Source organism: Saccoglossus kowalevskii, chromosome 2 (assembly GCF_978046115.1).
Source record: "Saccoglossus kowalevskii chromosome 2, keSacKowa6.1, whole genome shotgun sequence".
Taxonomy (NCBI): Eukaryota; Metazoa; Hemichordata; class Enteropneusta; family Harrimaniidae; genus Saccoglossus; species Saccoglossus kowalevskii.
Window position 1 is genome coordinate 39,792,795 of NC_140642.1, and position 13,367 is coordinate 39,806,161.

Sequence of the window (13,367 nt, forward strand, 5' to 3'; positions counted from 1 at the left end):
AACTGGCTTAAAATGGTGTCGCACTATACCCGTCATCAATATATCATGAAATACATAAAATACGGTTAAGTAATATGTTTAAAATCAGATCTGATTATGTAATTATGGTTATTTGAGATCACACGAACAAGATCATCAGTGGAGATTGTTCGGAACAACGGACGTTCGCAATCCAAATTTGAAACAAATATAATGTAGACAAAATATGATTAAAATGAAAGAAACAATGCAAAAAATAAAAACGAAGGTGGAACCAAAACATGTGTAGTGGCTTCCAGTTATATTAAGCAGAGGTTTTGTAGAGGTATGTAGAGTTTTAGTAGAGGTTGTCAGTAAGTAAAGTTCATGCTAATTATTTTCATAGAATTACTGTTTTAAACCATATAAAGCTCATAATCCACAGTAATGAAAAATCGATGTTACGTTAGATGCAACCTTCATATGGTCATGTGACTAATGAGTAAATAAATCGTTTATTGAAGATTCAAATGAGTAAAGTGAAGAAAATTATAAAAGAATACCACATGTGTTTTTTTTAAGAGTAAATGTTGCATAGCATTTTTTATTTATAAAATATATATAGAATATGTTGCTCGTGTTTAGATTCAGATAATTAATAGCAAACAAATGTGATACTAGAGCGAGCAACTGACACTTTCTCGCAGCTCATCTACACTTAAAGCGAGGGAGTCGTCAACTGCGCATACGCCATAGCGTGTCATTGTTTACAAACAAGCGTCTACTCATGAGCCTTTGCGTTTTTAGCGTGTGTTGTTATCGTTGCTTGGGACACAATTCCCGCGCGTGCGCAGGTGACGACCCTCCCACTATAATATCACCCTGTCAATAACTGACAAATTTTCAATGTGGTGGTAACATTGAATTTTGAATTTAATGACGAGAATCCAAATTAACAAAGGTCAACACAAAAGTGTCCGCTTCTCACACTTCACACTTTTTAAAATTTGCAGTTATATTGTTTGTGTTCGTAGCAGTCGGCCATATTTCCCAACTAATTCCTGCTGGTCAGGGCTTCGACAAACAACCGCATATTAAGATTGCCGGAGCAATGACGATCTAGATAGTACATGACTGGCCGTGCTTTGCGCAAATAAGGTCAAGATCACGTCAGAAAAAATAAATAATCGCATTAGTGAATGACGGATCGGCTGCTGTAACTCATATGGATTTCCTTGACACAAACATGTGCGAATAGACGACAGAACATGAATGTTAGCCGAGTATCTAACCCCGTGGGGGGGGGGGGCAATACATAGGAATTGCCTAATGGGGTCGTGCCCCCTGAAATGGGTCTCGTTTTTTGCATTTTAGGTATAAGTATCGGTCTTATTACTGGTCAAGATAAGTATACATATCGGTAATATTTTTCCGATATGGTATACTTATGGGTCCGTATATGAGCAAATATCTCCACTTCAGATCCATATATACATCAACCGGAATTTAAACAAGGCAATCAATATTTAAACGGAGATGTAACACGAAAGAGGGCGCACACTCCTCAGTGAATTGGTTTACATGTGCTTCTATTGGAGATGCTCTTCTAACAGAGCAAATACGAATTTACGTTTTTTATTTATTTAAATTACATTATTACGAAAATAAAAACAATTGATTACAGCTTACGAAAATACCTCCTGCCGAGCCTCCGAGATGATCTCCTTGTGAATCATGGGTAATAAATAAATCACTGGAGTGGAAGGTCTATGAACAATGAGATTCCTAGTCTCCCTAGGCAGATCCTCGTTTTGAATACCCAATCGCTCCTGGCGCGTTTAAGGAGACGTTTTCAAAATATAGTTGAACTCTGGTGACCTTGCCCTTTGTTATATAATATTCTTCCCTTTTATCATAGTTTGTTTTAATGTGAACATGCATTGTCATAATTGAATTTGAATACAAACAAGTTTGGGATTAAAACAACAGTGGGAAAGAAGTCTACCGAATTGTGCTTGATTGATGTAAATATCTTACAATAACATTGGTACCTAATTTGTTTAGTTATTTTAAGGAACATTATTTCCAGCTTTATTCAAAGGAATTCAGATATTTTAGTATTAACAGAAAAAACTGCTGCATTTAGACGTGTGTCATATCGCTCGTACGGACACCCATCATGGACTTGGTCAGAATTCCCACGGGTGGCGCTTGTATTGAAACAATGGCAAGCGTATCTTCACATTGCTATCTACAAGCGTGAATTCTGAAACAATATCCGTGTCGCTTTTAGCAAGTATGTATTATATGGGCAGCTGACAGTGTATGACACCACTTATAACAGTATAATTCGTAAAACATTATCACCTGCGACAAATTTACCCACGATGTGGAGGTGCTAAAATCACTTTTGTATTTTTATTCAATTATTTTATTCAATGTATTTCGGGAAACTTATGCGGGTGTATTGAATCACTATCCTATCATAAAAGGTGTTCAATCACGTGATTTAGCTTATAAAAAGACATGTTACTTTAGCCTTAGTAAGACACAGACATAGACTCAAGGAGATACACCGGACCTGGTCCACTTATTTGCTCTCTGGGATTGGCCGTTGGGCCAACGCCCAGATACAACTGTTGTACTTATCTGATGTCACGACTCCGAATAAAGATCTCCGGTTCACACCACCCCCGTTTACAGTCTCAATCCTTCCCTGACACGTGAATAGATTCATAAAACATGCAAGATAACAGAAAATGTGTATCACCAGTCGTTCATACTAAGGAAAGACTATATACTGATGAATAAGGTGACCAAGTTTGATAAAGTTTGGAATAGAATTAGTTAAAGTTATTGCGCACACAATAACAATTATTAGCGACGACGACAACAACAACGACAACGCCGGACGGAATGTTCCCTTAATATACTAGTACCTTTCCTTTCCATCTTTGATGATATGGACAAGGTAAAAACTGCCTCTCTGCCAAGTTCGTACTCCAAACAACCACCGCCAACTCTTATCAGTTGGCTTACTAACAAACTGATTACCACATGGTCCCAGAGACTTAATATTCTAATGTAAAATATTGTTTCAATTTTGCCAGTTCAGGTTATTACACCATATAAGGTGAATCCCCCGTCTGCATACATTAATGTAATGATCCAACCTTGCATTATATTTTATTAGGTGGTGGCAGTAGGTGGTGGTTCAACACGCGTCGATTTCCGTCATCAGTTATCCCACCCTATCTTACCTGCCATCTGCACTCTCGCCGTCCCGGACCTTACTAGAATATAATCAGCATTGCGTTTTATTTGAAATGTATTAACCTTTGAATTTAAAGGAATAAAATTAAAAACACTGCGTTCGGGTTCACTCATTGTTATTCGTTGTTGAATTTAATAGATACTAATTTGCAGAATCGTATATAAAAAAAATCATTTTTTTGCCTTGAGGTCCAATAATTTGTGTTGAGTATGTTATATTGTGTTCTTGAAATTGAAGTTTCCCTTTAAAAAATATGAATTTCAATATCGATTTGGTATGATATTTATACTATAATAATTATTGTACTATGTAACCTAATGCAATGTAGCACTTTTGTAATTTAATCGTTCTGGTTTGCATATATTACATAAAATGATATAATGCAATAATGTACAATATATTTGTATGTGCTTCATCTTCTATTTGTTGCAGCGTAATCAATATAATAACTAGCTAGTAGGCTGATTGGCGATATGTATTCGGGTGTAGCCATGGTAGGACATGAACGTGAAGCTAACGCCAATTTATAATTAAAACCGCAGCCCAATATACGAAGTTTGCAAAGAGCATTCAGAAGTCACTTCACGTGTCTTTCGCTGTTATTATTATATTCACGCAAGTTGGCCTCATAATAATTATTCATTGACCGCGTCTATTACACTACATTGATACCCTACCCCATGCACTCTCAGACTGTCGACAGTTATAGTACTTTTCACGTAATTTTTCTTTGAAATGTTCCTGCCGCTGTGGCCATCTAGCGAGTTCCAAATACAGCTGAAATTGTTCTCATCTCGTATTAGTAAAACGCGATTTTCCTGTCGTGAAAAATGCTAGGAGAGTGACTTATATTAAATGCGTAGACGTAGTTTGCGGCATGTTTATATAAACTACAGAACCAGGAAATAAATTGACGGAGTAAGTAGTTCATATCCTTGATTGGTTTTATACCTTCAAAATTCACTGCATTTGTCACGACTATTTATATATTGGTCAACGATGTTGTCCAGCATATCTCTCAGATAGGGCTTTATAATTTTGTTTTCATTGTGTTCATTATAACAAATTACGGGCTGCGTTCATCCAATTTGCCTCATGCAATGTAGATTTGTCCACCTTTCGAGAATGCAGGTGTGACCTGCCTGCCAAGTATAAACGAAATTCGCCCCAAAAACCACAGAAGTGTTAAAAGGCCCAACATTGAGGTCAAATTCCCCGGTATGAAAAGAATATTAAAACAACATTAGTAACTTACACTCAAGTTAAGTAGAATGAGATAAGTCCGAGGTTTTTACTCCAACATTTTTTTTCCAGATTTTACCACCTCACTAGAGTGGAGGTGTGTGATGCTTGCCAAATTTGAAACAAATCGGTCGAGCCAAATAAATCACAGCAGAGTTAATACGTGAAGACACAGAAAATTACGCATACGTGCGCACACACACACACACACACACACACACACACACACACACACACACACACACACACACACACACACACACACACACACACACACACACACACACAAATGATTTGAATTGCAATCCTAGCGGGGCGGATCGCCAACAAGGGACTAGGTTACTAACCTTTTCTGGATATACCATATTTCTATGATGGAAGTAAGTTCCTAGAGCGGCTGCCAACGGAGGACACCCTGAAAGCTGCCTCACAAACTCCACAATATTATCTGCATCTTCTTCGTCAACATAATTGACCTGCATACACGAGATAAGAATAAATGTTGTTGTAATATATACATACAAGAATTAATGTTAGTCTGGGTTAAAAATAATACTTTATTATACAAGACTGAGTCCTTTCCTATGCCGGGGTCAGCCCTAATAATACAGAGATTTTTCATATGTTCATTATTTGTGAAGATTTTAATCGACTGAACAACCTACACCACGTGACAGTATGGCTTTAGTTCTACTCGGGTTTTAGTTATTTAATGTAATTTCTAAACACAACTGAAGGTGCTAGTTGTACATGTGCTCCACATCAAAACGCCAGTTTTCGCAGTGGCGTAAACAAACCAACATAGATATATGCATAGGGAATAACAAACCAATACAAATCTACATCTCTTGTCATACTGTGTAGAACGTGAACCGAGAGTTAGGGGGTTCTTTTAATGAAAAAATGCCAATTTGTGTGACTCACCACCACGTATAGCACTGAATAAAAAGCCGCCAATCCAGTCTCAGTTTGTTGTGTGAAAGGTTCTATGTCTGCTCCACATTTCGCATTTTTCGATCCATATTCTTTATATATACCAGACGCCAAAACCACAACGATGGAATCACTATCACATATACCGTTCTCTTCTAGCGTATTATCGATTTCCCATTCTTCTTGAATTGATCCGTCCTCTATGCTCTCAAGTCTGTAATTAATAATAAATTATTATTATTATACATCTTTTCCTTCCAAGGATACACCAATGCCGAATTTCAAAATGTTTAGAACAGAATCAACGAACTTCTTTGTGTGGAGTCCGGTAAAACTCCGGTGGCAGCCATGTTTGTTTTTATTATTAGAGGACGCTTACGCGCGTGATCATTCCATATTTGGAATTCGCATTTCCTAATTTGGTAGGATGAAAATACCCCGTAAAACACCACAAAATTACGGCACGCTGTAACTTATGGCGGTACGGTGACAGGCATATAATAATCAATTTTACTTTATTTCATTCTATTTACGAATAAAAAAACGATATGCTATAAAGGGTTTTTTATTAGGATGCTACATAATATACATAATATATGTCAATGTGTGTTTTCTTTAATATGAATTCCAATCATAAATGCTGGCAGGTGCTCTTTAAAAATATCGAACATGTTGTATTCGAGAGCATTATGTTCTTGCGTGAAAAAAAAAAGGATGTAATAAACCTTAGTTTTTGACAACTCGTCTCAATCTCTGTTGCATCATATATCTTTCGTTTCAGTGTCTGTAACAAATGTTAAGAAAATATATATAATTATATATATAATTCACATTCGCCACATCGCCATACAATATGTGCGTTGTTAATAATGAAACCCAACAAATTATACATACCCTAATAGTGTCAATTCCTAATTCCGCGCGAATCTCATGGTCACCGCCGAGCATTATATGCACGTTCAGAACAGCAGATCCTATGGCATGGTCCAGTTTCTCATCAGTTGGAATACGTATATTCTCTGATCCACCGGAATGAAAAATAACAAACAACATAGACCCCGATTCGATTCTTCTTTTTCTCAGAGTCCCTTTATTAATATACAACATAATAACTATATTGCTCCTTACTATTATGAAAAGTTATAGTTACAAAAATGGGCTAGTGGAAATTGAGTGAATATTGATTGAGTCCAAGCCTACAATATACTTACATCTATTGAAAAAAATATCTCCAGTAAGAGGAACACCTTCAGCAGTATATAACTGCACGCCTAGGTCATGTTCGTTCTCTTTTTCACGTATAATATCCGTGAGTTCATTAACAGTACACTGGTCCGGATTCAAGTTATCTAGCATACGAGGTTCATTCATGGAAACTGATTCCAATGTGTTATAGTGTAGAACATAGTCGATCTTAAGTGGACGTGTTTCTTAATTAAAATTAAAGCAATTGTTAGAAAAAGTACAATACTATAAAAGTAACATATATATATGAATATACACTGCACGAATGATTTGTCTAATAATTTAAATATTATCACGATATCACCGATAATATTAAAAATGTACATTAGATCAATTTGATGGATATATATTGCATTCGCAGATGTGTAGCAATTAAATTGAGTAACATTGACCATTGTTTTTGACAACAATAATGGATATAAAACTACCTTCTGCGATGAGTAGAGCGTGATCATCAGAATCTGTCATCTTCCTTCTATTTCCGTCGTTGTAAAGTTTCAGTCGATTTATACAAGGCTGTAACAAACAAATGTAACCGATAAAAACATTTTTATGGAAGAATTAGTTTTCTAAAAATGCGACATTGTCGACACATTTGGTATAATCAGTGACGGTCGGCATAACAAAACTATGCAATCCAATTATTATAATAAGTACGATTTTTTCCAAAGGGGTCGTAGTTTTCATTAACTGCATTTATCGTGTCAGCATCCTTTATTTCATGTTTTTGTCATATTACCCCCAAACCCTGCAAATGGAAGTTTGCATGGAATCATGGGAAGAAACGTTGTGCATTGTGATAACTGTCATAACGGTGATTGACAGGTCATACTTGTTTTCAACTCTGGAAGGACAGTGGGTTGTAACAGGTGTGCTTGTAATTTACATAACAAAGGGTGTTTACAACTTTAGAGGGAGAATTGGAATCTACCAGGTGTGGTGTTATTTGAATAACAAAGGATGTTTATGCTCTACTGAGTTGCCTACGTGACACAGCTCCAAGCAAGATCACATTCTGATTGGCTTATGTGGAAACCCAGGTGGCGTCACTGCCTATAAATTGGACAGACTAAAGACAGTTTGGGTCGATCATTTCAACTTGGTGTTTGTCACTTCAACTTGCTTTCCAGTGTGTTCTGCTACGATACGATATTACAGGCTACAACCATCATTCTGTGAGACTTGTATGAACTGCTCTGCGATCTCCTGCTTTCAGAGGTGCCCTCCAGAATACCAGCGTTCCTCTGCAAGCAAGACTCCTGTATTTCTTCGTTGTTGTGTTGCAGAAGCCATTGACTGTCGTCCATTAATACATCCTGGAACTGTGAGTTATCACCAATGCACACTTCCCTAAGCAATCCCCTATTTTAGTGACTTTATTCATTATATTTTTCTGTGCTTTATGTCTTGTAATTATTTTGAGAGGTATTAAAGCCAGGAGCTCTAACTCGATATTTTGGTGTATGTGTATTTCATTTCCAGTACTATTGTCTTGTCTACCCCATACTAGCAGTGAAAGAACCCCCTATCCAATGTGAGTTCTGTGGGTGGCCCTCTCAATTGCGATAAGCAGGTCTTACATTGTTACATATGTCGGAGTCATTCGGAGAGAATTTCCAGCATTCGAGCTTTCAACATGTTCACATTTTGTTCTAATTTACTGAGGTAATGCTAAATATTGATCCGATAGTCATACTTAATCTAATTTAGCCACATTTTGTGAACTCAACAACGTGTGATGATACTGTCAGCGGCAGCAGGTCGCTGAACGTGCACTTATGAGGGGTCCCATATATATTCGTTATTCGGTAATAATATGAAAATGCTATCCCTGGCCCTGATATACAAATCAGTCAGCACGAAGTGAGAATTTCAACAGAGGCAAAGCCGCGGTCAACAAACAGGTGTATATCAATCATAACCTCTGCGCAAGCGCAGACGTAAATATAAAGTCGTTCATAGAGAGGTTAATAGTGAAAAAAATATTTTTCAGAAATGCATGAATCAATTTGAATGATAGAGCTAGGTGGTATAATATTCTGCGATATTTTATTCACATCAAGCCTTGTCATTGACGGCTGTGTCACCAAAAGAAAATCCAACAACACACACAGCGAAACTCTGCTCCACATTCAGAAATAACATCATTTTCATTCAAAATAGCAAGTCGCCCTCTTGTTTGCCCGGTCACCAGCATTTCGTATTTACATCGTGGAAAATGTATTTAGACAAATTGATTGTGGGATGAATGTAGTCATCAGTAGTGAGGGTAGCGATAAAGTTATAAATTGTAAAATTGCTTAGAATGAAAACACGTATCACTGATACCTCGCGCCGTCGAGTTATACCTCTACTACAGTCTGTTACAAACAAAAAAGTATTAATCAACCTGCTGTACAAAAGAAATAACATGCTATATTTTGACTGGGTAGCCACGCTAAATTCTGTTAATTTTAGCTTGAATCAAAGAAAGCTTAGAAAGAACTCCCGTGTGCTGAGAGTATTGGAGACATATTCAAATTAATACAAAATTTATGATTTGTCTTTCAAGCAAGAAGCTTGGCAACTAATTTTTGTCTGCCATTTGAGATGAATAACATGAAAAAAAAATCATTCACATTATCAAAATGTATAATACATACAGAAAATACATTTGATTCCATGGTTTTTAGTCTAATTTATTCCAGAGCACCTCTCCGGTGAATTCAATTTAAACCTGTTTTTTTTTAGATGTGCTAATAATAGATAATCAATACGCATGTTTATCAACATTAAACTAATCATGTCTGTGGATATCAGTGGTACGAACGGACAGACACACATGCACACACACATGCACACACACACATACAGACAGGGTAACTGCAAAGACTCCCATTGTGTGCTTCGCACACGCGAGTCAATACAACTATACGGAGTAGTGAACATTTAGACGTTTACCGGCGATAAACTAACGCAGAACAACTTGTCAAGCTATTCTTAATTTTAAATTTGAATTACTAGTACTGTTTGGGGTACGGCGTTACGATAACATCTCTATTTTCGGATGTGTACAAATAGAGAACCAATCAATCATACACTTTATATATAGTATCTTGTTCGATAATGCTAATACCAAAAGCCAAAAAAGGATGATGTGCAAATGAGAGACGTATTGTAAAATAATTTATTTTCACTGTATTGATGTTTTGATCAATTTTCACCAGGTTTTAAGTTCACAAACTTGGTAGGGAAACAGTGAGTTCTGTTATTTTATAAAAATATCGAAATTAAAAACCACTGAATAATTATTGTGTTTACAGTATATTACAGATTTGCATACAGTCTCTTTATTGTTTTAAACAAGAGACTGTATGCAAGTCTAAGTCTATTATTATACCTAGAAATACGGTTCATTTTTGATAAATTCAAAGTCACTTGAATGAACTACAAAATGGTGGAACTGTTATGGAAGGTGCAATATTCTCGTCCAGTAAGTGTGTGATACAATGAGTTTCAGACATTTGTACTTGATAACAGTTATTCATGTAGTATTTTAGCAAGAAATGGTGTCCGTCACAAATTCCATTATTCTACAAATGACAAACATAGTTGAACTCCGATAACCTTGCCCTCTGTTGTATAATATTATTCCCTTTATCATAATTTGTTTCAATATGAATATGCATTCATCCAATTGTTTTATTTATGCATATATGTGGGTAGCTCGTGTTGATTCATCCAATAATTGTTCAGCTTAGAAAGAACTCCCCTGTGCTGAGAGTGTTGGAGACACATTAAAATTAATTCAAAATTTGCTTTCAAACGAGGAGCTTGGCAACTATTTTTTGTCTGCTATTTGAGATTCACAACATGAAAAATTCACATTATCAAAATTTATAATACATACAAAAAATACATTTGATTTTCATCCAATTTATTCCAGAGCACCTCTGAGATGAATTCAATTTAAATCTGATTTTTTTAGATATCAGAAATGGTCTAATAATAGATAATCCATATGAATGTTTATCAATATTAAACTAATCATGTCTGTAGATCACCTCAATGAACCAAATGAATTATTATAAAAAAACTAAGCAATTTTTTGCATAGATTTAGGTCTGTATATTGTTTCAGGGCGCACATGTACAAAGTTTCATTACAATAAGTTAAGTAATTATTATATATGTGTATAAACCTAAAACTAATTTGATCAACACATTGTGTTACAGTACATATGTATTCATTGAATTAAGGTAGAGATGCAGGTTCGTGGGCACTTGGGAGTGAATTTTTTTTTTTTTTGCTTTTTATTATCCAAACAGTCTTAGCTATAGACTGTTAATTTTTTTAGAATTGTGAATAGTGGAACATACTCAAAAAACGATTTTAAAATATAGATAACAGGTGCAAACATTCTCTCTTTTGAATGCTTAGCAAGATTTAGCAAGGCTGTACATAAATAATAAAAAAGAAACATGGTGAAAAAGAAATGACGGGATCTCCATAATATACACTATATTTAACTTTTAACAAAACGATAATACATTTAAATTTGGAACAGCCATTTTAATTATGAGCATTAGCAAACTTCTTACTGAGTGAATTGTTATGCAAATTAGCAAATATCTCGGCTTCTTTTTAGTGCACATCCCAGAACTTTAAAATAGCTTGACAATGTGTTTATCTTCAAAATACTAACACAATTTTTAAATTCATACAATAAGCTTTCCAAAAATATATAGTTTTGTGGACAAGGGAGGTCATCTTGGTTTCCTAATTAACTAATTAAAATACCTGTCAGGTAAACTGCATCTCTACCTTAAGATAAGTACTGTCACAGAACATCAATGTACGAAGTTTTATTGAAATGTGATAACAACCAAAAATTATGATTTATTATACAAATTAGGTAATTAATATGATCTGATTTTAATTCAAAACTGAGTGGGTCTGTGCATTGTTCTGGAGCATCAATGTACCAAGTTTCATTGAAATGGAATAATTAGTACATCGGTGAAAGCTGAAAATTGGCTAATTATGCAAATTAGGTGATTAACATGCACTGATTTTAATCCAAAACTAATCAGGTTTTTGGATTGTACCAAGTTTCATTGAAAAGTAATGAAGTAATAGTACTTGAAATATCAAAAGCTGAAAATTGATTAATTATGCAAATTATGTGATTAATATTTCACATATATGTCTGTTCATCGTCCTATGTATCTATGTAAGTTTCATTGAAATGTGATGATTAGTACCTGAGATATCAGTGGAAAAGCCGAAAATTGACAAATCATTATGCAAATTAGGTTAATTATATGCATGGATTTTTACCCAAAACTAATCACATCTGTGCATTAGTCCAGAGCATCTATGTACCAAATTTCATCAAAATCTAATGAATGGCTCTTTAGATATCAGTGGTAGATAACAGTCAATGAACAGCTAAAAATTGGCTAATTTTCATGCAAATCAGGTAATTAATATGCATGGATTTCAACCAAAACCTATTCAAATCTGCGCATTAGCCCAGAGCATCTACACGCCAAGTTTTATTAAAAACCAAAATACGGTTCTTGAGAAATCCGTGGAACGGACACACACACGCACACATCCACACACATAGACAGACAGGGTAACTGTAAAGACTCCCATTGTGTGCTTCGTAACCGAGAGTCAATAAAAAAAATGTACCCGTGTCAAATTGTATGTTTTTTTCCCGAATGCTTATGGAAGAAATTGTCATAATATACTACAACGGAAAATCGGCATAGTTCGCGGCCCATCAAGTAAGAAGCGCCATCATATTGACATGGGTTTTAGGAACGTCCTCGCTCCAAAATGTTAAGACAAGTTTATATCTAATTTCTGAATCTGAATGGGGGCATTGCGTATCTACCGTATGATCGACTGCTATTACAAACATGGCACGTGAAAATACCCATCAATATCAATACTGTGTGATTTCTTCGGTTCGTTCTTGCCAAAACTTGTAGGGACCGAGTATTCACGGTTTTCAAATGCGATGGGAACATACATTAGTAAATCTGAAACTATACCGATTTCAACATCCTCGTAAAGCGTTGTCAAGCCCGTTTAACTTCCGGCTTGTTTTAATCCATCTGAGTCACAATTTCTAGCTAACCATGGCTATTACACAGAATCCAACACTCTAGTTCACCCTTGCATTAATACATACAGCGCCATGTTCACGTTGAAGAGTTGTATTATTCAGAAATATTTCTGTAAGTGTCCGACATGTTCGTCCAAAACAGATATAACACATTGACATCGACAAGGTATGGCACGGTATGTATATGGTATGCATATAGTGCACTACACCCAGATCAGCGTCACCATAACAACAACTAACTCGTTTACACGTGCCTAGATTTTGTAGAATTGGTGACGTTCTCACTGGACACTGCGAGCAGGCCATTAAAATTGTGATTGTATTGTCAATTCACAAAACTATCGTTCTTACTATGGAGCGACCCCTGGACGACACAATATGCACACTTATTGGCGGGACAGGTATAAACCGGGGTCTGAACATTCTCTTTCTTAGGGTGTTTATTGTTTTTAATGGATGTGTTCTTATTTAATGACGATTCAGACAAACATCACATCACAAGAAATGAAAAATAACAAAGTGAAAGTAATAACATCAGAGTCGACTCATCTGCATAACAAACATTGCTTCACATGCGTCATATGTTCTAGCTAACCA

At 35.7% G+C, this 13,367-nt stretch overlaps 1 protein-coding gene across 1 annotated transcript in view; it reads right to left on the reverse strand.

The window, feature by feature from the left end:
• Window positions 1-13,367, reverse strand: part of LOC102801018 (uncharacterized) — a 29,815-nt gene that overhangs the window by 13,871 nt on the left and 2,577 nt on the right. Inside the window, exons 2-7 of the mRNA XM_006822838.3 lie at window positions 7,081-7,168; window positions 6,619-6,837; window positions 6,302-6,495; window positions 6,133-6,191; window positions 5,399-5,621; window positions 4,822-4,950 (exon numbers count right to left, since the gene is read on the reverse strand). Of these exons, the coding sequence (XP_006822901.1) occupies window positions 4,822-4,950; window positions 5,399-5,621; window positions 6,133-6,191; window positions 6,302-6,495; window positions 6,619-6,837; window positions 7,081-7,120 (864 nt within the window). The 5' untranslated portion in view covers window positions 7,121-7,168. The remainder of the gene's footprint in view (window positions 1-4,821; window positions 4,951-5,398; window positions 5,622-6,132; window positions 6,192-6,301; window positions 6,496-6,618; window positions 6,838-7,080; window positions 7,169-13,367) is intronic.